Raw genomic sequence first — 25,187 nt, forward strand, 5'->3', positions numbered from 1 at the left:
TGCTTGTGGGTACTTGTGGATGCTTGTAGGTACTTGTGGGTGCTTGTAGGTGCTTGTGGGTGCTTGTGGGTGCTTGTGGGTGCTTGTGGGTGCTTGTGGGTGCTTGTGGGTGCTTGTGGGTAATTGTGGGTGCTTGTAGGTACTTGCCCCGAGTGCTTGTAGGTACTTGCCCCGAGTGCTTGTAGGTACTTGTGGGTACTTGTGGGTGCTTGTGGGTGCTTGTGGGTTCTTGTAGGTACTTGTCCCGGGTGCTTGTAGGTACTTGTCCCGGGTGCCTGTAGGTACTTGCTCCGGGTGCTTGTAGGTACTTGCTCCGAGTGCTTGTAGGTACTTGCTCCGGGTGCTTGTAGGTACTTGCTCCGGGTGCTTGTAGGTACTTGCTCCGGGTGCTTGTAGGTGCTTGTGAGTGCTTGTAGGTACTTGCCCCGGGTGCTTGTAGGTACTTTGCCTCCTCCATAGGATTAACATTACATTAAATTATGGAAGCTCGTAACTCTGGTTATATTAGAGATACGGGGATATCCTTTGATTATGTAATAGTCCTATTTGCCCCTTAGGATACTCCATATACGAGAAAAACCTGGAAAACTCAGGGAAGTATATGGGGAAAAGCCTGGAAATCTCAGGGAAATTTGTTTTCGAAAAGTTGTATGAACCTTGTTATGGAACATATCTTATAAACTTATGGTTTTAGTTATATAAAGTTTTACCAAGAAGCGATATCTAGTTTACTAGGGAGAAGGTATAAGATGCCTAAGTATTCGCGCGCCATAGTCCCAGTCCCACTTTCAAAATACAAGGGGGGGACGTAAAACGTAGTTTTCGTCATTCGCGTTTATGTGAGTTTTCTGGTCCGTGACCAAATAAGGATTTTTTAAACTGGACATTAGGCCAGCGACTTTCCTGACTTGGAATAAGTAAACTGGTCCGTGATCATTGACCAGAGCACGTCGTCTGCTAAACCAAAGAAGTGGATAGTTAAAATATTAGAATTTTAATGTGTGAAGACTGGTTACCCTTGAACTTTCTTAGTCTCGTGGACCACTGACCCCCCTCCGATTTAATTTTTGAACTGGACCAGGCAATTTTTAAACTGGTCATTTGCCCTGTGTCGCCGTCCTATTTCCCACGCTGGCGCGAGTTGCTTTGCGTGGCCGAGTGCGTGATGGAGTCGGCTATGCCTGGAGTCCCAACCTTGAAGGAGAGATAAATGGAGTGGAAACCCTCATACCTATGGCGTTGCCTGTGTACCCCTACCTACGGCACCATAGTCCTCCCAGCATCCTCAGTGGTTAGGTAGGGTCGTACTGGACGAAATTGTAAAAGGGCGCTCTCTCTATCTACAAAATAGAAGCTTGTTCTCATACAAATAAAATGGCGCTACGCAGCAGCACTTAGCAATCGCCTACCGAAGAGTAGGGGCGTGCGCGAGGTACATTGGGAGAGATACGGTGCCGCAGGTCGCCCATCATCATTTTCAATCCATCTCAACTCGCTTATCCCTGTCCCAACCCCCGCGACTTCCAACCACTAGCATAGCCCACTCAATCACGCTCTCTTTTCCCCGGCTACATATTTTGAAGATGGCACTTTTTAGGCGTATTAACCATCTTGGATCATCTTTGTGAACTTTTAGGGTAGCCGTGACTATATTTTGTTTAAGGTTTTAAGCTTAATATCAAACAGACGTTAGTTTTTGCTACATAAAAGTTTGAAATTGACAATCTCGGATAGTCTTTGTGAAGTTTTAAGGATATTCGAATTTCATATTGGCTTTATGACAATTTTGAGCTAAATGTTAAACGGACATAAATCAGCATTTTTAAAAATTTTGTAAAATTGTCAATTTGGTCCAATTTCTGGGGTAAAAAATTGTATTATGTTAATTACAATAAGAATACAAACTTTTATTGATTTACGTTTTTTTAAGTATCATTATAAATAAATGTCTGATTGAGCCAAATTTATGGTCACCTTTATATATGTTTCTGCTTAGTGCAGATTTTGAAAATGTAAAACAGTTTCTTAACATTCTTAATTAAAATGAAGACTGAAGGAACAGATATTAATCAAAAATGTCTTGATTAGAATCAAGACCTAAAAAGTATCGATAAGACTGAGGTTATCACTTGTCTGAAGGATCAGATATTAATTTTTCTTTTTAATTGAATCTTGAATGCATGCTGAAGAAAAAACAACGTTCCATTACCGTTTTCCGTTGAAATAAATAATTTTACTGGTAATCAATTTCAAAAATTTACTTATCTCGGCTTTTCGACCACAATTCCATTCCCCGAAAACATTTTATCATTACATTAATTACTTTTGGGAGATAACGTGTCAAAATAGCCTATAAAACAACAAAAAACTGTAATAGCGGTCTGTTTAGCCATGACAAGAACCTTTTAAAAGTTTCAAGCACTATATAACCCTTTCGAGACTAACAGGACCAGAGCAAACTATAGCTTAACCTGCTACTAGTACGACTAGGGAGAATTGATGTAAACTGGAGTTGAAATTTCATCATGTGCGACCTCGGCCTTGAAACTCTCCCATAGTCCCAGTGTGTGTAGAACATAATTTTTTCGCTGTTATCTGCCAAACAAATCTTTCATGGTTGTGACGTCTCCTCACTTGAATTTTTCATGATATATTAAGGTTTGAACGAACAAAATTCTAGATTACCAATTTCACTACCATGTCCCTCTGCTAACTTGAAGCAAACTTCTCTCTCTTTTTGCTGCTCATTACCGGTGCCATTCCCTTGACTTTCTGTTCGTTATAACTACTATCATGAGTTTATTTAATTCAAACCAAAATATAAAAAAATTGGATTTTTTCCTTTTGTGCTACTTAGAATTTACAAATGTTGTCCGTGCCATATCAAATAGTTTCTAACTATTGTAAGAAACTAGAGAGAGAAATTGGGCAGTAACACTGATCATGCCCTGAACTATGAGAAAGAACAATACGACGGTTGACTAAAGTACACTTGATATTACATCATTTTGCAAAACCGCGAGTAAAAATCTTACTGTCCCTATTGAATTTGGCGCCATTGGTTTTAGAATAATTAAAATGTTCCACTGCGAAGCGTGCCGGTCACGAATGGGGATGTAATGTCTTTAGGAACCTTTCAAAATGCAAAACCATACACGTACTCTCCCAAAAGTAATTAATGCAATGATAAAATGTTTTCGGGGAATGGAATTGTGGCCGAAAAGCCGAGATAAGTAAATTTTTGAAATTGATTACCAGTAAAATTATTTATTTCAATGGAAAACGGTAATGGAACGTCTTTTTTCTTAAGCATGCATTTAAGTTTCAATTAAAAAGAAAAATTAATATCTGATCCTTCAGACAAGTGATAACCTCAGACTTATCGATACTTTTAATCCTATGGAATAATTTTAACCCAGTTTTGAGGAAAATTTTAGATACAATCAGGATTCTGAACAGGAAATCTGAACTCGATAGAGTCGATAATGTAAATTTTAAAATCAATTTTAGCTTTTGTATAGCCGCGTCCGCTCACTTGCGAAGGTACCTTAATAACGGTGTTATTAATATGAGCTTCTATTTAGGAGTTAAACCTGAAGAAAAAAATTCAAAAGCGTGGTCAATTTTAGGGTTCCCTCAACTGGAAGACCCAAATTTTTTTTTCTGAAAGAGAACCACTAGGACTTTACATTTCCATTGCTATTTCCTTGTCCTTATTTTGTTCTAGGTCAAAGCATTTTTTGATTTAATATTCTAATATTGCACCAGTCTATCAAATGTTAATATTGTAGCTCAAAATTAAAAAAAAAGAAGAAATTGAAGAGTGTTCGTGCGCAAATGGCGGAAACTTCTTTATTATATTGTCTGTGCTGATATATGTACTTTTTGATGTCTTTTGCAGCGTTTCTTCATGTCGGGGAATCGTCAATTGAAGCGAATAACTAGCTTGAGAGATTCTTTCTTGTTTTCGCATGCAGGAGGATCGGTGGCTGGCAGCACTGTCATTAGAGCGTGCCACGCCGACGAGATCTTTGAAGGACACTTCTTGAAGCTAATCGACGAATGCACTGCTGCTAATTATATGATGAACATGGCAAAAAGGTATTCCTCGCACGGAATTTCAAAGTTGGATATTAACCACCCTTTTTGTTAATTTGCCACATAAAAAGCTGTTTTGGTTAATGACTTTCCAGATGGCTGTCAGTACGCTACAATATCTTGGGCAATTGCTTAATGTTTTGCATAGCACTTCTCGTTATTTTGAGCAAAGAATCAATGACAACCGATTTTGTTGGAATGGTCTTGTCCAATGCCGATGAGGTAAAGCTAAAAAAATTGCACCAATATCCTCCCGTCGGCCCGGCCACAGAATAGTTCCTTGTTTTTTAGCAATTGTTACAGAACGCTGTATTCAGAGAGAATTAGAGGAAACATCAGAAATTGCATTGAGCTTCAAGCTCGATTTCTTTTGAAGTCACTTCGTGCATATGGGGTCTTTTTCAACCTTAAATTTCCGTAAAAGATAAATTTTCAAGATAGATATTTAACGAAGTAAAAAAGCCAGCCAATGAAATTTTAAACAACAATATCATTCCTAAGGAAAGAAAAGGAAATCATTACTGTATAGTTACGCTCCAGCTACATTTGTTGCGACAATATCCTCCATCCCACTTAGCATTAAAACACATAATTAACTTAATATTTGAATTTCTAAGTTCACGGGCTACTAAGATTCCGGAAATTTTAATGAAACACGAACTATTCATTATTTAAAACAAAAAATATTGTAAAGATATTTACTAATATTGGTTTGAAGATTCCTACTTTTATATTTTGTAAATAAACTGTAAATAACGACCTTAAAGAAAACAACCTCGGTTCAAGGGGTTGGTTTAGAAAAATAATGTCAGGGAAAGTCTTTGAAAAGGTGAAATAATTTAGAGACCAGGACTAGTCGGAAGCTGACGTGCAACTTCGGGCTCGAGAGTGTCGATAGAGATGGGAAATCTCTGTCCATTTTAAAAACTCCACATAAACACATTCAGGTTTACTAAGTGATAATCCCCGCCAAATTATCAGGATAAATTAATGCTGAAATCTAACTCTAGTGCGCGTGTTCAGTAGTTAATGAATTAAAAGAATAAGTGCGCACCTTCGGGAATTTTCCGTTCTCTTACTCCGTGGACCAGGTCGCTTACAGTCAACATTCGAGATAAGTTAAAACGATATAAACTTAAAACAGCCAAATCCTTCTTTGTATTATGTTAGTCAATTTGTATGTTCTTTGTATTATGTTAGTCAATTTGTATGTTCTTTGTATTATGTTAGTCAATTTGTATGTTCTTTGTATTATGTTAGTCAATTTGTATGTTCTTTGTATTATGTTAGTCAATTTGTATGTTCATTAATTATTTTGTTTGATGCTGTTATGTATTGTTTTTTATGGGTTTTATTATAATCTATATCTATATAAATCAAAGTCCTGACTGACAGACTGACTGATAATCAACGCGCAGCCCAAACCGCGTGCCCTAGAAGGCTGAAAATTTGCAGGAACGGTACTCATAAGTAGTAGCAAAAGTTTATGATGCCTCTAAGTACACAAATATGGGTTACAACTGGGCATCTTCTGCAGGCTACTGTGACGTCAGAACTCGTATAGCGCTAAGATCCGAAGAGAGAAAATTTTGAAATTTCTGTCGCGGTGCAGCCACCAAGCGGTCGAGACGATCACTAAATTGGTCTCATGAAAAAAAAATCATCCAATGGAATAAAGGAGATTTTTCCGTTTCGTATACACACAGAATAAAAATGCTGTAAAATAAACACTATGGTAATGGCAATAGCGTATGCCATCAAGATGATGCTAATTTAATTGCACATCCTCCCTGTTTTTAATACCGTCAACAATACTGTTTTTCTAAACAGTGGAACTAACAGTTTTAAGTATTAATTGTTCGTGTATTCAGGGTCGTTCTTAGCTTTTAAAATAGCCGCTTCAGAGGTTGTTTTAAAGACAGTCTTAACCGTTGATTATATTGTAGGGGTCAATGAAAAACAAGCACTATATGCTGTTTTACTACCAATAAATTACAGTTTCATAAAATGTTTGCTGCTGTAAAACTAACAGCAAAATATGTGGTTTTAAACTCACTAAGCACTGTGGATTAAAAGATGGTTTGCTGTGAAAATAAAAACACATCATGCTGTTTCAAACCGCTTATAGTACACTAAAAAAATAGGGTTGCTGTAAAAATAACAGCTCTTAGAACAGTTTTAAATCCCGGAGCTTATTTTGATAAAGACGCTCTTTGTTGTTAAACTAAAAGCACTCAAACCTTTATTAAAAACATTAAGCTCTGTTGGTTAAGATGCAACTTGTCATTTATATAAGACGACTAGCTGTTTTTAACATACTGTCCATTAGGGCAGATTTATACTGGTTGCTGTTATACACTCTTAGAAAAAGCGGTGTGCTTTAACACCTTTAAAAGTAGTTTATATGGGTCCAAATTTGACACCATTACAGGTGTTCATTTACACCCCAGAAAGGGTTTAATAACACTTATTTGAGCAATTAGTGTCAAAGATAAGAATAAAATGGTGCAACAGAGGTTCAGTTTAACACCTTTTTAACTCTTATATCGAACTAAAAGTTAATTTTTACTCCCTTATGAGTGTTGTGCAATTCCTTAAAGGGTGCAGCATAACACCTTTCCGAGTTTAAATAACGCTTTCTTAGTGTCGCATGACACCTTCCTGAGTGGTTGATTTGTCAGCAAATGGTGCTATATGCTTAGCAAGGTTCAACCTTGAGAGAACAGTTCTAACAAGCAAGGGTAGTTCTCGCATTAATGTGAAACTACACAAAAAGTTGGCCACTTGATCAACTTAAAATTCAGCTTGAAACTGCTTGGTAAGTTGGTCATTTTCACCGACTTATTAACTTCTGAAAAAGGCAGAAAGTTATAAATTAGTATAAATGCATCGGGTATTAAATTGGTTTTGGAGGCCCTAATATCCCGGCAGTAGATACAGACGTATTCGTTAAATTTAATAATCTCTTTCCACGAAGAGTTTTTCGAGCACCAGAAACGCGTTTGACCTAATCTACTCTACCATATTTAAATAAAGAAAATCCATGGAAGTGCGAGAACTTGGAACAGTTTGACGCTAACGACGTTTTTGAAGCGGAAATTTCTGTAACTGTAACTAAAGTCGACGATTTAGAAGTTAGTGTATGGATTTTTTTGAAGGGGCTAACTTTGAAATTTGGGGGCGCTATAGCCCCATAAAAGGCCTAGCGACGCCACTCCAAGAGTGTCGCATAACGCTTTTAAGAATGTCGCCTAACACGTTTTGTACATTATCGGTCAATTTTAGAAATAAGTAGGTTGAAATTATAATGAAGAAGAGAAATTGCAAAGTTAAAAAATTGGTTTTAAAATTAGCAATTCACTGACTTTCCAAAATATTTTTATTTTCATATCGGTCCTTTCATAATAAACGCGGACCTTTTCCAAAAGGCTTAGCATGGTTAGGTAAGATTAGGTTATATTGCTTCAAGGTTTAAATTAAAGCGCTTCAAGGTTTAAAATAAAGTGCTTCAAGGTTTAAAGCAAAGTACTTAATGTTCAAATTATAGTATGCAAAACTTTAATTTACGCTGGATTATACAGTAAAATATACGTTATATTTATACTTAATAGTGTAACTATCTGTGTTTTTAATTATACACTGCTGTATTCTTCACGGCAGAATACGTTTTTCCCGGAAAACAGCAACGTTCTATTAATAATAACATATCTTACACTTCCGTTTGAGAAATAAAAATTAGCTGTTTTTTCCACAGTCGTTAACGTAAAAAAACAATGTTTTGCTGTATATTTAAAATTAAGGTAATGTAATTTCAAAAAGCAGCGACTACCTGTATATATTAAGGCTTGTTAGAGGTTTTTCTGGATAACAGCATTAAACAATCATAAACATGGTGAAAACTATTGTTTCTTTGACATTAATTTCTCAGTGTGTAGGCAGGCATTGGGGGGAACGAATTTTACTTAAGCAACCCCAAAATCCCTCTCTCTCGTGAGATAGAGGCGGTTTCAGTCCTGAAACATTCTAAAAGGGATAAAAGAAACGCTAAGCTAGGCGGTACAATTTTGTGTTGAAGTTGAGGTGATAAATGATACGGAGAGAGTATAGGGTTTCATTAAAGGGAGCCAGAAAAACACTATTGCCATAGGAGTAGCAGCCATTTCTCTACTTAGAGGCGTTATAAACTTATGGTAGTAGGTGCGTACTAAGAAAGATTTTTCCAATTGACCGCCATCTTAAAAAATGGCGCCCAGAAATGTAAAAAATCTTCTCTATGCAACAAAGTCCGCACGTTTCAACCGATTTCACAAATATTTAGTACACTAGTTTCCTTTAACCTATAGACTGGTCGAAAGGTCTTTCGGGTTCGATTTTTTGCCATCTTTTTAAAAGGCGTCCAGAAATTTACACGCCCTTCTGAAAAATAGTAAAAGAAATGTCCCTAGGGGCTGACGGGCAACGCTGAGTGCCTTCGCTCCTAGGGTGCCACAAAAATATTAGTCAGCAGTAAAATCTACCCATTCTTTATATCATTTGGTGGTAGTTCTTATTACACGCGAGCGACGCCGCGGGTAACAGCTAGTATCTATATAAATCAAAGTCCTGACTGACTGACAGACTGACTGACTGATAATCATCGCCCAGCCCAAACCGCTTGCCCTAGAAGACTGAAAATTTGCAGTAACGTTACTCATAAGTAGTAGGCGCGTACTAAGAAAGATTTTCCAATCCGCCGCCATCTTAAAAAATGGCGCCCAGAAATGTAAAACATTTTCTCTATGCAACAAAGTCCGCACGTTTCAACCGGTTTCAAAAATATTTAGTACACTGGTTTCCCTATAGATGGGCTGAATGGTCTTTTGGGTTCGATTATGGCGGCCAAAAACTTAAAAACCCTTCTTTATGGAATATGTCTGCGTGTAAAGTAATAAAAAATGTTCCCACGGGCTGACGGGCAACGCCGAGTGCCTTCGCTCCTAGGGTGCTACAAAAATATTAGTTATCAGTAAAATCTACCCAATCTTTATATCCTTTTGATGGAAATTCTTATTACACGCGAGCGACGCCGCGGGTAACGGCTAGTAACTATCTAAATTTTGAATCAGGAGTAAATTTAACGATTACTTTTAGACTGATCTCGACCTTTTTTTGTTTGTTCATTATCCCAGTGACGATACTTAAATAAACTATTTTCCCTAGACAACTAACTCTAATTTTACTAAATAACACCCCTTTATTTTTAAAGTGTCTCAATATTAAGAAAATAAGCAGACAATCACTCTTCTACGAACTTTCTAACAATTTAATAATTTTATCTCGCAGCTTCTACAAAATGCCAAATACTTTATCGTTGCATTTACGGGTTTAGAAACCAATATAGTCTCATTAGAAAGAATTGACGAATACTGTCACTTGGTGTCTGAAGCGGAGTGGAGTAAACCAGAGTGTCAACTGCCAACTGAGTGGCCTCAACTTGGACAAATCATATTCCGTGACTACAGTACCAAATATCGCGAAGGATTGGATTTGGTGTTAAAGGACATAAATATCAGAATCGAGGCCAGAGAGAAAGTGGGCGTTGTGGGAAGAACAGGTGCTGGAAAATCGTCGCTGACGCTCGCGCTCTTCCGTCTGATCGAGGCAGTACAGGGCCAGATCGTGATAGACGGAATAGAGGTGGATGGATTAGGCTTGTCTGATTTGCGATCGCGGCTGACCATCATCCCCCAAGAGCCCGTTCTGTTTTCGGGCACGCTCAGACTCAACCTGGATCCGTTCGGTCAACAAGACGACCAGCGACTGTGGGCTGCCCTGGAACACTCGCACCTGAAATCTTTCGTGACATCACTAGAGCATGGGCTAGACCATTACGTGGCTGAAGGAGGACAGAATCTGAGCGTCGGGCAGCGTCAGTTAGTATGCTTGGCTCGTGCCTTGTTAAGGAACACTAAGATCCTTATCTTGGACGAAGCGACTGCATCGGTTGATATGGACACCGACGAGCTTATTCAAGAGACCATCAGGACGGAATTCGCCAACTCCACCATCATCACCATAGCGCACAGAATTAAAACCATATTGGACTATGACAAGTTAGTATACCCACTATAGGTATTAACATAAGTTTATCATGCCTCTAAGTAGAGAAATGGCTGCTACTCGTATGGGAATAGTGGTTTGTCTAGTTCCCTTTAATGAAACCCTATACTCTCTCCGTATCATTTATCACCTCAACTTCAATACAAAATTTTACTGCCTAGCCTAGCGTTTCTTTTATCCTTTTTACAACGTTTCAGAACTGAAACCGCCTCTATCTCACGAGAGAGAGAGAGGGATTTGGAGTTAAATTCGTTCCCCCCCAATGCCTGCCTATACGGAACGTAAAAACCTCCTTTATTCCATTGGATAATTTTTTTCATGTGACCCATTTAGTAATCGTCTCGACCGCTTGGTGGCTGCACCGCGACAGAAATTTCTAAATTTTCTCTCTTCAGATCTTAGCGCTATACGAGTTCCGACGTCACAGTAGCCTGCGGAATATGCCCAATTGCAACCCATTTTGTGTACTTCGTGCATGATAAACTTTTGGTATTAACCATGCGGCAAAGTAATTACCTATTTTGTCTTTTAACTTTCAATAGAGTGATGGTTCTTGATCATGGTCAGATTGTAGAATTCGACTCGACGCAGGCTCTCTTGAATAATGATCAATCATTGTTCCATGCTTTGGCCAAAGATGCTAATCTTCCGTAGAAGCTTTAATTTGTTTTAACCTTGGAAATCAATGATGACTGATAATTACCGGTCTACCTGATAAACTGAATAAAAAAATTCTGAGAGAGCGGTAACTCTCTTATATAGGACTTCATACTGCCCTTAATGTATAAGGGTGGGTTTTTGATTGGATGTAAATTTTTTGTATTATGTTTACTGTTTTGAAAATATTCCACAGAATTACAATTCGGGCCCTTAATGTGTCGTTAAAATTTCAAATTATCCATCCATTAGTTTATTTTATGAAATATAAAGTTGCTAAGGGTGGTTTTCATTAATCACCCCTATTGATGAAAAACAGGGATTTTTCCCATAGAAATAACATGGGAAATGTTTTGAAAAAAAAAAAACAATCCGGTTACTCGGATTTTAGAAAAACTTTACGTTTGTTAGTTCTGGGAACGGTCTTAAATGAAAGGTACATTTCTCATTGCGCTAAGCGATTTTCATGGACAATAATTAAGTTTAAGTATTAATTTTGATAAAATTTAGAGCATAACTCGATTTTCAGTTTTTACAATGTAGTCGTGTTCTTTAGTACGTGCTTTTATCCGTTACCGCTATTTCGACATCTCCATCGTACTAATTAAAAAATGACAATTCTACCCAAATGATTAAAATTTTTAATTAGGTAATGCTTTGTGAAAGACCACGCTTAATAAGGAAGATATACACATATTCCTCACCAACGTAACATATTTTTTTACCTTGTAAACTATTAAGCAGTAGTCTAATCATGTTGACACTAGAAATGAATTAAATGCATAAGCGAGTGTAGTTTGAAAGTCAACCCGCCATATTTCTGATATTAGTTTACTTTTGTACTTATCAATTTTAACTTTCACTTGCTCGCCCGAGAAATTTACCCACATGATTTGGAAATAGGTTTTATCTTTGGTATATTGGTTTGAAATTTTTGTATTTAGGAAATGTATTTTCCATCTTTATTATTTGCCGTCAATCTATACCTTTAGAAAGTTTAAACATTTGTTCATATCCTCGGGGAAATTTGTAGAGGAAATTTCATTGCCATATTTTTTTATTTGCTGTCAGTTCATACTTTTAAGATCAAATATTCGTCCAGTTCCTCGGGATGTGATAGAATTTTATCAATCGGTGTACTTCTTAAAAATATAGCCCACCGACACATTTATTACACCTTATGAATTCTTACCTTTTAAAAACAAAATTCTTAAAGATATTCTTAAAGTGTTTGTATGTTCTTCTATAATCTTCAAATGGCGTGAATTTGAGTTACTGAAGTAGGAAATAGTGCTGAAAAGGCGTGAAATATTGTAGGATAGCGTGATTTTATTTCACTTTGACATCTATACCACACCGCGCTACTCTCAAAAAAAGGTGCTATGTACAATTTTTAACTCTACACACTCAACATATGGAGTGTGTTTTAACACATTTAAAAGTGGTTTTTAATGGTTCAAATTTGACACAGACCGAAACTAAAATTGGGAGGTCCCATTCGATAGAACTCCGCACCTTTGGTAAAGTGGTAAATAGCCTCAACAGACTGCACTTAAGGAAAGTGTTCATTGCTAATGTTTCTCCGATAATAACGGAGTTGCAAGGACATACATTTTCAAACGATTTCAAGGGTTATCTAAATATAAGGGAAAGGTGAAATAAGCCATAATCCATAAAATATCCTTAGCAATAATTGTGAAGTGATGCTTGAAAAAACCAATTTACGTTTAAATTAGAGTAAATAAACATGTTCCAGAAAATTGTTGAATAGTAATGGCTTTTTAATGAATGTTTTGTGTGTAGTTCAAATTTAAGTCAGCAGAATCAAGAAATTTAAGTGCAGGATAAATTTTGTTATTTTTACCTCTCCGAGTGACGTATGTCACGGAGAGGTATTACACCGGCCGTGTCTGTGTGTCTGTCTGTCTGTCTGCCAGACCCCACGTGACCGCGTTCGCAGTTTGCGTATCGGAGCAAACAAATACCCGATTTCCGGAACGCGTTCGCGGTTCACGGATATTTGGCCATTCATCTACCAACACCAGTCTTTAACTAACTGGCTTCTAAGGACCACAATCTGCTAGTCTTTGTCCATCCCACATGGACACTAGTCTGTACTTGCAAGCTTCCAAGCACAACCATCTTCTGTTCTTCGTCAATTCCACATTGATACCAGCTTCTATGCACCACCATCTTCAGGTCTTTGTCCATTCCACATGGACGCCAGTCAGTCCATTCTGGCTTCTTTTCCTTCGTCATCGTTTGGTTTCAAGATATACGCGGCGATCGGCTAGGGTTACGAGAAACGTCTAGCCTCCCAATGGCAGGGCTTCCACCATCGGTTCACGTGAATGCGTTTTTATCTATTATTATAATGGAAACGAATCGTATATATACCCCAAAATTTGAAGAAAGCGGGCAAGAGGGGTACCCTTCACTTTAAACGTCAATATTAGGAAAGTTTCGAAAGATAATAGGAACAACTTTATTTTAAACGATTTAACTATTTTTAAAGTTATTTACATCGATTAAAATAATTAATATCATTTATATTTAATTAATTATTTAAGATAAACTTATTTCTTTGAAGTGACACAAGTGAGAGTTTATATAGAACGAGTAATGAAGATTGCATCTGAATCGAAACACTACACGCATATCAAAGTTAATATAAAGCGAGTAGGATGATAAGATCTCTTACAAAACGATGACATTTGTTTTTTGCAGAATATTAAATGGAAATATTTTAAATAATTTTCGCCATTACGATTCTTTTAGTAGTTGTGTAGCTATAAAGCTCTGTTTCATCTCAATATTCCAAGAACATCTTTTGATATTAACATTTCAAATTTGGTGTTTACTTTTTAATTCATCTTTACTACATTTATATATAGTGTAAACGTAACTTTTAGCTTCTTTAAATAATAAGGATGTTAATACTTCATCTCTCCATACGTGTTGAAACGACTGGGTCTATGAGATAAGATAACCTAGATTTTAACCAGAATCGACCTTGTTTCAAGTCCTCTTATAGGAGGTCTTAACGGTTCAGAGTGAGCCGAAAGTTGAATACACATTTAAGTGATAGATATTAGGTCCTCATTAGAATTATTGAGAATACGCAGGAAATTATTAAACGCTTTAAACTTTACAAATGATCATGGATATATCTCGCCGATTAGAACTATGTATTTCCGGTTTGTCTCGTTGGCTGGCGGACCTGTGTTTGGAAAGTAAATTCGTCTCGGCTCGGAGAGGTTTATTTTGGTTTCCCAACTTGTTTGAGTTTTCTAAACTTTGAATTCCACCGTAACCCAACACTTTGGGCCGTTTACAAATAATGTGGGCGTCTTGAGCACTTAACAGTAAATTAACCTTGTTTATTTGAATTAAAAATAAATTCTATTGAATTAATATGGCGTAAAAATTGGAGAATTTTGACGTTTTAAAGGATTGTTGTACAATTTGCCATCGCCTTTGGGATTTACAAGCCATGCTCTAAGTGGAGACCAAAATGGCGCTGGGTCCAAAAACAGCACCATTAATATAGTTGAATGACACCTCTGAAAGCGTAAAATGACCCATTTTCAAACCTTTGCATCATAAAAATAATAACCTTGCTTGATTGAATTAAGAACAAGTTGTACTTCGAAACAGTTCATTAGATATTAAGCTTTAATGATGATTGAGACGAACGTGTATTCTCCGCAAAGAAGTTTAATGAAGACAACCGTTGATCTTTCCTTGGTTTGCACATTAAATCTTCATTATAAAAATAATTAAGGCAAACACCACCAGTCTATCAAGCAAAGACAGGACCGAAAATTTTCTATTTTTATTTTCTAAATTTTTTTGGTATATGCTAACCTAGCCTCCGTATCTTTTATTTTTAAAAGTGTTAATATTTTTACTTTGAGTTACATAACCTTAAATAATTTGACCCAACCAACCCTAGCCTAGGAAAAGGCGTCATATTACTGGGGAATAAACTTAATTTAAGCAAAGATATTTTGAAAAATACATCAAATTATTGCGGAAGTAGCTAATTGTAAGCAACAATATTTTGGAAAAGGCATCAAAATATTCTGCACTCTCAGAAAATGGAGTGTGTTTTATCATCTTTAAAAGTTGTTTTATGGGTCCAAATTTGACACTGTTTCAAGTGTTCATTTTCAGTCCTGAATGGATTTAATCATACTTATATGAAAATAAAAATAAAAATTGTGCAACCTTTTTAACTGTTATATCGGAATAAAAGTTAGTTTTTACTCTGTTAGGAGTGATGTGTTTTTACTCTGTTAGGAGTGATGTGAAATTCCTCAAAGGGCACGGCTAGCGCCTCTCCGAGTTTAAAGGGATAGAATCAAGGATTTCCGACTAGTACAAGATGAGGGCAGTTTTAGGTTAAAAAATGTGCCTAAAATTATGTGTGCCAAAAAAAAATCGAATTAAACCGTTTAAAATTAAGAAAAGTACGTTAGATATTTTGAAATTCAAACTAGCCGCGAATACCACCCAACTTGTTTTGTTACCCTAGTGACGTTGCTAACGTCCACTGATTCATTGGTTGTTTGGAAATAGGAGTATATAGGTAGCTCTAGATCACTGTATAGTAGCTTTTCTCCTTCACTGGGGAAGCGGCGCATATTCGAGAAGACATTTGTAAACATAATTCTGATTTATCATGTTTATTATCCTTTGTTTCCTTAACTCTTGGTTACGTTGTAGAGTTGGGATGATAGAGATTTGTCAAAATAGTTACGGGTAATGGCCAAAACACCTCATTTTTGCGCTATTTTGGCAAAGGCTTAGCTTCCATGAAAAATACTAATTTGGCGAAAATGCAAAATGCACAATAGTATGAAAACTACTTTTAGGTGTAAATCTACTATATTTCCGTGTGAGAGGAGGCTAGCGGGGTAATGTAGGTGGTTCGCTCGTGTTTTTGCCGAACGACTGTAGAGGGAGCAGTGATGGGAGCGGCGCCGAAAACTAATTCTTTTAAACATTAATTAAAAATAGTTAAGTTATTAAAACTATCAATATATATATATTTTTGAAAACGTAATTTTAGGTTCTATCTGATTTAAAAAAATGAAAGCTTTTCGTTTGTAGTCAAAAGATTGATTCTATCCCTTTAAATAAAACTTTTAATATGTCGCATAACACTTTTAAGAGTGTCGTATAACACTGTTAAGAGTGTCGTAAACCACCTTTAAGAGTGTCGTATACCATCTTTAAGAGTGTCGTATACCATCTTTAAGAGTGTCGCATACCACCTTTAAGAGTGTCGCATACCACCTTTAAGAGTGTCGCATACCACCTTTAAGAGTGTCGCATACCACCTTTAAAAGTGTCGCATACCACCTTTAAGAGTGTCGCATACCACCTTTAAGAGTGTCGCATACCACCTTTCAGAGTGTCGCATAACACTTTTAAGAGTGTCGCATAACACTGTTAAGAGTGTCGTAAACATCCTTTAAGCATGGATTTATAATAGAAGCTTACGCTTCCTGGATATTCCACTCGACTTAAAACGCGCACAACATTTATTCCTCATCTGAACTGGCGCGAGCTAGTACCAGCCTGGCAGGCGCGTTTGTGACGTAGAATTTGAGGCAAATTCAGAGGGGGGTGGAAGTTTTTCACGCGCTTGAGTTTTAACTTTTAATAGCGCGCGCGAAACAACTTTTAGAAAAGCGCGCGTGCACGCGCACCGAGAGAAAAAAGTTTGCCTCAATTTCTACGTCATCAGCCTCCCAGTCCCCACATATGACATAAATGTGTTTAAAATCAAAATGCCTTACTGAAGGCTACAGTGGAATATCCAGGAAGCGTAAACTTCTAATATAACTCCATGCTTAAAGAGTGTCGTATACCACCTTTAAGAGTGTCGCATACCAGCTTTCAGAGTGTCGCATAACACCTTTAATTGTCAAATAACACATTTAGCAGGGTTTAATAAAGGAACCGTAACGTTTGATTACCAATTTCTTACTTAATTATATTGGAGGGACCAAAATATTTTATTATTAATCAAAATTAATTTAAAGACTACTGCGTGTAATATATTTTAAAATAAGACTCGCGAAATTCTTCCGAGTTTTTATTGCGTAAATAAAGTTGTCTTATTTTAAAATCCAGTATCAAAACATTTTCTTTCGTGAATATCATCTTTAAAAAAATGTTGTTAGTTTTCATTTAATCTGAACAACTAAGCTTTTTCATTGATTTAATAATTAATAAATATAGAAAACCTTATTTAAGAAAGCCGCATTCTTATAATTTTACATTTTTAATTTCAAACGGTGTTTTAAAAGTTTTATTTTACACCGAATTTACACCTTAAATTGTCAGCAAAAACTCCAGCTAATAAAACTCTCTTTTGGGTGTTTTTACGGTGTAAAAAAGTGTTTTCTTAAATTACACCCTGGTAACACATTTTTAACACTTCCATTTTTTAGAGTGTATCTTTTATAATTTCAAAATCATGATTGCTTCTATTATCAGTTCACTGGTCTGATTTTATATTTAATATCATGTATATTTCCTCACCGACCACGACGCCGAATGTTAACATGACGCGTGAATTTCTTAATTCTAATTTCCCCAGCCACGCCATGGCATTTACCCTATAAATTTCCAACCCAGTCACAAAGTCAACATGGTGTCAAGGGGCCACTGCTTCCCCCGGGTTTTTCCCCGCCAAAAAAATAATCTGGCGCCAAGTTTGAGGACGCCATCTTGGTGTCAGGCGCCAACTTGGTGTCAGGCGTCAACTGGGTGTCACTGCCGCCCAAGTTTCTTTTCTGTACTACTGGAATCTCAAAACTCATAAGGGGGTGCAAAGTTGCAAAGGCATTGAAACGATCAGTGGTTAATGCCAAAGGCGTTAGTGAAATATCTCCCTCCTATGTATTTAAAACGTTTCATCACTAATTATTGAAAGAAGTTGACCAAGAACTAACTCGTATGGCTATAAGAATATGACAAAATTCAGATTCTAAAACGAAAGACTCCATGTCTTCCGAATCAAGTAGGCCCTAATTATTTCCATGAAAATTAAACCTTAAAATGACAAATACAAAAAAACCATGAAATTTCATTACAAGGAAGCTAAAGCCATGTTAAAATAATTTTAGTATCGAGAATGAATTCTTGGCTCAGAATATATTTGGAATTATACATTTCTTTGAAGCATTCCATTCCACGAATTTTTAACTTTCGCTCCCCAAAACTGATCAGGTTTCGGGATAACAGTAACGCTGAGAAAGATATCAACTGGGCTCATTATTTTAACTACATCGTAACGAATAGAAAATTTCAGTGAATAGCTCCTCGATGCGCTACCTTTAAGTGTGATATAATGATTACTATTAATCCTAACTTCAACTCATTTTCTTCTGTTATAATTATAACGGTGCGACACAAAATTTGAAACTTGAGTTAGTAGCCCCTCAATAACGCATACCTAAACCTTAATTGAAGTACAGAAAATCCAAGTGATTAGCCCCTCGTTTACCAGACTTAAAAAATAATTACCTGGGCCGTAATCCTTACGTTCATAAATTTACTTACGTTCAAATTGTAATACACTATATTAAATATATAAAGATACTATATACTTACTTTTGCTTTTAAAATCTTTTTCACTTTCTGGAGAAATGCACGTAAATTCTGGGATCGTGATAAACACCGCCTTAAGACTATTCAAAAAATATACCATCAGTATATACTTGCTTTTGCATTTAAAGTTAACCTCGATTTCCTTGAATGTTTAAATAGAGGAGCGGGATTCAATTCGTGAAATCCTTATTGTCGACGGGTGACAGAAATTTTAAAGGGAGAGTTTAAAGGGACTCTATAGAGGTCGGCGGACCGTTGGAAATATTTTTTGAAAACGTCGTTATTGACGTCACAATCCCGGGGGTGAGCAAAACGAAAGTCTTTCCTTCTAGCAAACGCAGCGGGGTCTCGGACTCTCGCGGGTCAGAACTGGGGAAACGCTGAAGCAGGGCGGATCACAACCAATCACAAGAGAGGGGAGGATGGGTCGGGTGAGTTTTTTTAAAAAAATAATTTCAACGGTACGTCGGCCTCTTTACAGTCCCTTTAACATTATAATAAGGCAATCCAATAATCGTTTCTTTCGCTTTAGATATATCGAAAAAACGTAAAAAACAATTCACATTCATTAACCTCACTTGTACAATCAAGTGAAATGCTTAAACTTACTATTACAATCCCCATTCATGTAAAAAGAGGAATGAAAAATATCACCTCACCACAATCCTCTTTCATTCACTGCCCGTCCCTTTTTTACACTATTACTACGAGAATGACAACAGGGCAGGTCAAACTAAGAGCCTCATCGTACTATGTGGCTAAAATTCAAAAAGCGAGAAAACCTTTCTGGGGTCCTACTAGTTTGCACACCTGGCGCCTGCAAACTGATTATGCAAACCTTGCACACTTTTCAAAAATTCTACTAGTTTGCGCACCTGGCACCAGCAAACTGATTTTGCAAACCTTGCACAACTTTCAAAACTCCTACTAGTTTGCACACCTGGCGCCTGCAAACTGATTACGCAAACCTTGCACACCTTTCAACAACACCCCACCCCACCCCATACTACTTTGCACAACTTTATAAGCAAACCTATTAAGCAAACCTTGCACACCATCATCCTTCTCCCCACTAGTTTGCACACCTGGCGTATGCAAACTAATTCCGCAAACCTTGCACACCTTTAAAGAACACACCCCCTTACCGCATACTACTTTGCACAACTTATAAGCAAACCTTGCACACATCCTCATTCTCACTACTTGTTTGCACACCTGTCACATTGCAAACCTTGCACACCATCCTCATTCTCACTACTTGTTTGCACACCTGTCACATTGCAAACCTTGCACACCGTTCAAGAACACGCCACCCTACCCCATATTGCTTTGCATAACTTAATATGCAAAACTTGCGCACGTTTCGAGAAGTCGTTACCCTACCCTACCCCATACAACTTTTCACAACCATATATGCAAACCTTGCACACCTTAATATTTTTCCGCAAACCCTGCTCATAATAGCACATATACTTTCAAAAAGCTCCCCTTTTAATTTTAAAACCACTTTCTAACCATTTTTCTTAAATTTTAAAAGGTTTGCACAGGTTTTTCGTCTTGCACACCTTTACGGTTTTCCGCAAACCCTGTTCAAAATAGCACATATACTTTTAAAAAGCTCCCCTTTTAATTTTAAAACCACTATCTAACCATTTTTCTTAAATTTTAAAAGGTTTGCACAGGTTTTTCGTCTTGCACACCTTTACGGTTTTCCGCAAACCCTGTTCAAAATAGCACATATACTTTTAAAAAGCTCCCCTTTTAATTTTAAAACCACTATCTAACCATTTTTCTTAAATTTTAAAAGGTTTGCACAGGTTTTTCGTCTTGCACACCATTACGGTTTTCCACAAACCCTGCTCAAAATAGCACATATACTTTCAAAAAGCTCCCCTTTTAGTTTTAAAACCACTATCTAGCCATTTTTCTTAAATTTTAAAAGGTTTACACAGGTTTTTCGTCTTGCACACCATTACGGTTTTCCGCAAACCCTGCTCAAAATTGCACATATACTTTAGAAAAGCACCCCTTTTAATTTTGAAACCATCTAACCATTTTTCTTAAATTTTAAAAGGTTTGCACAGGTTTTTCGTCTTGCACACCATTACGGTTTTCCGCAAACCCTGCTCAAAATAGCACATATACTTTAGAAAAGCTCCCCTTTTAATTTTAAAACTATCTATCCATTTTTCTTAAATTTTAAAAGGTTTGCACAGGTTTTTCGTCTTGCACACCTTTATGATTTTCCACAAACCCTGCTCAAAATAGCACATATCGAGTAAAAAGCTTCACTTTTAAATTTAAAACTAGTATTTAACCATTTTTCTTATTTAAAAGGTCTGCACAGGTTTTTTGGTCTTGCACCCCTTATGGTTTTCCGCAAACCCTGCTCAAAATAGCACATATCGAATAAACAGCTCACGTTATATTTTTTAAAAACTACTATCTAAGCATTTATTACAGTTTATCATGGTTTCACAGGTTTTTCGTCTTGCAGACGTTTCTCGTTTGCAACTTTACCTCATAGTACAACATATAGAATAGAAACATATTCATGTATTTTTAAACCTACCAACATTTTTACTTAAGTTTTAACATGGTTTGCACAAATTTCAACATATAGAATATAAAGCTTCCTTAAAACTACCATCTTACGACAATACTAAAGTTTTTAATGCATCCATGCAGGGAGCAAAAATCCTATTTTTGTGCTCACTGATCCTTACTACTGCACTGAGCTTCCACCGATTTAAAGGTTTTTAGCGGGGATAGTTGGACCGATTTATTACTAATTAAAGTTTATGTGCGTCGACATAGAAATTTGTTTACTTTTTTAAGTCTGACAAATTTTTCAATGCTTTAACGTTTTCCGTTTGCGAAAGATGCTGGTCAATATTTTTCAGTTTTACAAAACGTTTTGTCGATTACGGTAAAGTGCTTTTAATACCACATAGATCGTGTTCAAATGTGTCTTTCATGTGGGCATGCGACCAGTGGCGCCGCCAGGGGCTAGGCTGGGTAGGCTACAGCCTACCCGTAAATTTCAGAGGGGCCCCGAAATTAATATGCAAAACTTGCGCACGTTTCGAGAAGTCGTTACCCTACCCTACCCCATACAACTTTTCACAACCATATATGCAAACCTTGCACACCTTAATATTTTTCCGCAAACCCTGCTCATAATAGCACATATACTTTCAAAAAGCTCCCCTTTTAATTTTAAAACCACTTTCTAACCATTTTTCTTAAATTTTAAAAGGTTTGCACAGGTTTTTCGTCTTGCACACCTTTACGGTTTTCCGCAAACCCTGTTCAAAATAGCATATATACTTTTGAAAAGCTCCCCTTTTAATTTTAAAACCATCTAACCATTTTTCTTAGTTTTTAAAAGGTTTGCACAGTTTTTTCTTCTTGCACACCTTTATGGTTTTCCGCAAACCATGCTCAAAATAGCACATATCGAATAAAAAGCTCCCATTTTAATTTTAAAACTACTATCTAACCATTTATTACTGTTTATCATGGTTTCACAGGTTTTTCGTCTTGCAGACGTTTTTTTAGCTCCAAATACAACATATAGAGTAAAAACATATTCATGTATTTCTAAACCTACCAACATTTTTTACTTAAGTTTTAACATGGTTTGCACAAATTACAACATATAGAATATAAAGCTTCCTTAAAACTACCATCTTACGACAATACTAAAGTTTTAATATGGTTTGCACGGCTCTTTCGTCTTGCACACCTTTCAATAAGAGCCGAATAAGAGCTTTTACCATTTTGCAATTACTTCGACGTACTTTACACAACCTTTTCGTCTTGCAGATGTTTTAATATGCCGTGAGAAGTTTCGTAGTCAAATCTGTAATCGTGTAGCAACTTTCAATTTTGATTAAAAAAATTTCCTATAGAACGGTCCAATAATACATTTTACGATGAACTTCATCGTTATTTGTTTAATTCCGTATGGTGTAAAACTGGATTTTAAATAATGTATGAAAGAACTAATTAAACTAATCCACATCAAAATTTTGAAAAGGTTGGAACGGAGCCTCCGAGATGATCTAGGCCCGTGCATGTCGATTTTTATGTGGGGAAATATCCGGCTTCATAGAGGAAAGATCTTTACCATATATGTGTACTAGGTGGCGCTTTTATTACCGTTGCGACCCTGGTCTTCCATAAATTATCGTTGATATTTTAGGGAAAAGTATAAAAATTTTGAGAAAGAGAAGGATTTCACCCTTAAATTAACGTTATTGTTTTAAGGGATATTTTTTTATTAATCTATTGGTTCGATTGTATGGACAACAAAATTAATTATGAGATTTTAACATTGTGGTTTTTTAGTAAAAAAACTTCTTGCTAATTCACGGTTTTAATATACTGTAAGAGGAATTTTTTTACTCCTTGGAAACCTTTAATTTTTGAACATTAACTTTTTTATTCTTTACTTCTTTGAGATGATTGTTTAAAAAACGTCTTTGGAAATTTTTAAAAAGAGTTTTTTACTATCCGCGACCTCGACTTCACCGCTATACGTCTATGCCTTGACCTAATATTGTAACAGTCGACAGGGTCACGAGGCTGAACTTATTTTTTATTTTACGGTACTAAAAGTGCCACCAAGCGAGAAAACACGGCGAACTAAATTAGTTACAAAAATATTCTCCCTCTTCTTAAGCTCTGAAACATACTTTCAAATACACAAATAGGCATAGGCTATTTCCTATTTATTAGTGCGATAGACAATTTTATTAGATCCAACCTTTTCAAAATTTTGATGATGATCAGTTTGATAAGTTCCTTCATACATTGTTTCGAATCCAGTTTTACACCATACGGAATTTAACACATAAAGTTGAAGTTCGTCGTAAAATGTACTGGACAATTATATTAATCAAAATTGAAAGTTTATACACGATTGCAGGTTTGACTACGAAAATTCTCCCGGCATATTAAAACATGTGCAAGACGAGAAGGTTGTGTAAAGTACGTCGAAGTAACTGCAAAATGGTAAAAGCTCTTATTCGGCTCTTATTGAAAGGTGTGCAAGACGAAAGAGCCGTGCAAACCATATTAAAACTTTAGTATTGTCGTAAGATGGTAGTTTTAAGGAAGCTTTATATTCTATATGTTGAAATTTGTGCAAACCATGTTAAAACTTAAGTAAAAATGTTGGTAGGTTTAAAAATACATGAATATGTTTCTATTCTATATGTTGTACTATGAGGTAAAGTTGCAAACGAGAAACGTCTGCAAGACGAAAAACCTGTGAAACCATGATAAACTGTAATAAATGCTTAGATAGTAGTTTTTAAAAAATATAACGTGAGCTGTTTATTCGATATGTGCTATTTTGAGCAGGGTTTGCGGAAAACCATAAGGGGTGCAAGACCAAAAAACCTGTGCAGACCTTTTAAATAAGAAAAATGGTTAAATACTAGTTTTAAATTTAAAAGTGAAGCTTTTTACTCGATATGTGCTATTTTGAGCAGGGTTTGTGGAAAATCATAAAGGTGTGCAAGACGAAAAACCTGTGCAAACCTTTTAAAATTTAAGAAAAATGGATAGATAGTTTTAAAATTAAAAGGGGAGCTTTTCTAAAGTATATGTGCTATTTTGAGCAGGGTTTGCGGAAAACCGTAATGGTGTGCAAGACGAAAAACCTGTGCAAACCTTTTAAAATTTAAGAAAAATGGTTAGATGGTTTCAAAATTAAAAGGGGTGCTTTTCTAAAGTATATGTGCAATTTTGAGCAGGGTTTGCGGAAAACCGTAATGGTGTGCAAGACGAAAAACCTGTGTAAACCTTTTAAAATTTAAGAAAAATGGCTAGATAGTGGTTTTAAAACTAAAAGGGGAGCTTTTTGAAAGTATATGTGCTATTTTGAGCAGGGTTTGTGGAAAACCGTAATGGTGTGCAAGACGAAAAACCTGTGCAAACCTTTTAAAATTTAAGAAAAATGGTTAGATAGTGGTTTTAAAATTAAAAGGGGAGCTTTTTAAAAGTATATGTGCTATTTTGAACAGGGTTTGCGGAAAACCGTAAAGGTGTGCAAGACGAAAAACCTGTGCAAACCTTTTAAAATTTAAGAAAAATGGTTAGATAGTGGTTTTAAAATTAAAAGGGGAGCTTTTTAAAAGTATATGTGCTATTTTGAACAGGGTTTGCGGAAAACCGTAAAGGTGTGCAAGACGAAAAACCTGTGCAAACCTTTTAAAATTTAAGAAAAATGGTTAGAAAGTGGTTTTAAAATTAAAAGGGGAGCTTTTTGAAAGTATATGTGCTATTATGAGCAGGGTTTGCGGAAAAATATTAAGGTGTGCAAGGTTTGCATATATGGTTGTGAAAAGTTGTATGGGGTAGGGTAGGGTAACGACTTCTCGAAACGTGCGCAAGTTTTGCATATTAAGTTATGCAAAGCAATATGGGGTAGGGTGGCGTGTTCTTGAACGGTGTGCAAGGTTTGCAATGTGACAGGTGTGCAAACAAGTAGTGAGAATGAGGATGGTGTGCAAGGTTTGCAATGTGACAGGTGTGCAAACAAGTAGTGAGAATGAGGATGTGTGCAAGGTTTGCTTATAAGTTGTGCAAAGTAGTATGCGGTAAGGGGGGTGTGTTCTTTAAAGGTGTGCAAGGTTTGCGGAATTAGTTTGCATACGCCAGGTGTGCAAACTAGTGGGGAGAAGGATGATGGTGTG

General features: G+C 36.4%; 2 protein-coding genes across 2 annotated transcripts; both read left to right on the plus strand.

Annotated features, from left to right (window-relative positions):
- Positions 1-3,848: 3,848 nt before the first annotated feature.
- LOC149720133 (ATP-binding cassette sub-family C member 2-like) lies at positions 3,849-4,448 on the plus strand. The gene is made up of 2 exons (XM_089865047.1): positions 3,849-4,101; positions 4,194-4,448. Exons 1-2 carry the CDS (start codon positions 3,911-3,913, stop codon positions 4,372-4,374), a joined length of 372 nt encoding a protein of 123 aa, XP_089721173.1. The 5' UTR covers positions 3,849-3,910; the 3' UTR covers positions 4,375-4,448.
- An 813-nt stretch (positions 4,449-5,261) lies between these two features.
- Positions 5,262-10,851, plus strand: LOC149720134 (ATP-binding cassette sub-family C member 1-like). Its single transcript, XM_089864295.1, has 6 exons — positions 5,262-5,275; positions 5,329-5,335; positions 5,389-5,395; positions 5,970-6,040; positions 9,421-10,190; positions 10,740-10,851. The coding sequence occupies exons 1-6, from the start codon at positions 5,262-5,264 to the stop codon at positions 10,849-10,851; spliced, it is 981 nt and encodes a 326-aa protein (XP_089720421.1).
- The last annotated feature ends 14,336 nt before the right edge of the window (positions 10,852-25,187 follow it).

This window comes from Phalangium opilio, unplaced genomic scaffold (assembly GCF_054372755.1).
Source record: "Phalangium opilio isolate 3A_F unplaced genomic scaffold, DU_Popi_V2 ptg000002l_1, whole genome shotgun sequence".
NCBI classification, from domain to species: Eukaryota; Metazoa; Arthropoda; class Arachnida; order Opiliones; family Phalangiidae; genus Phalangium; species Phalangium opilio.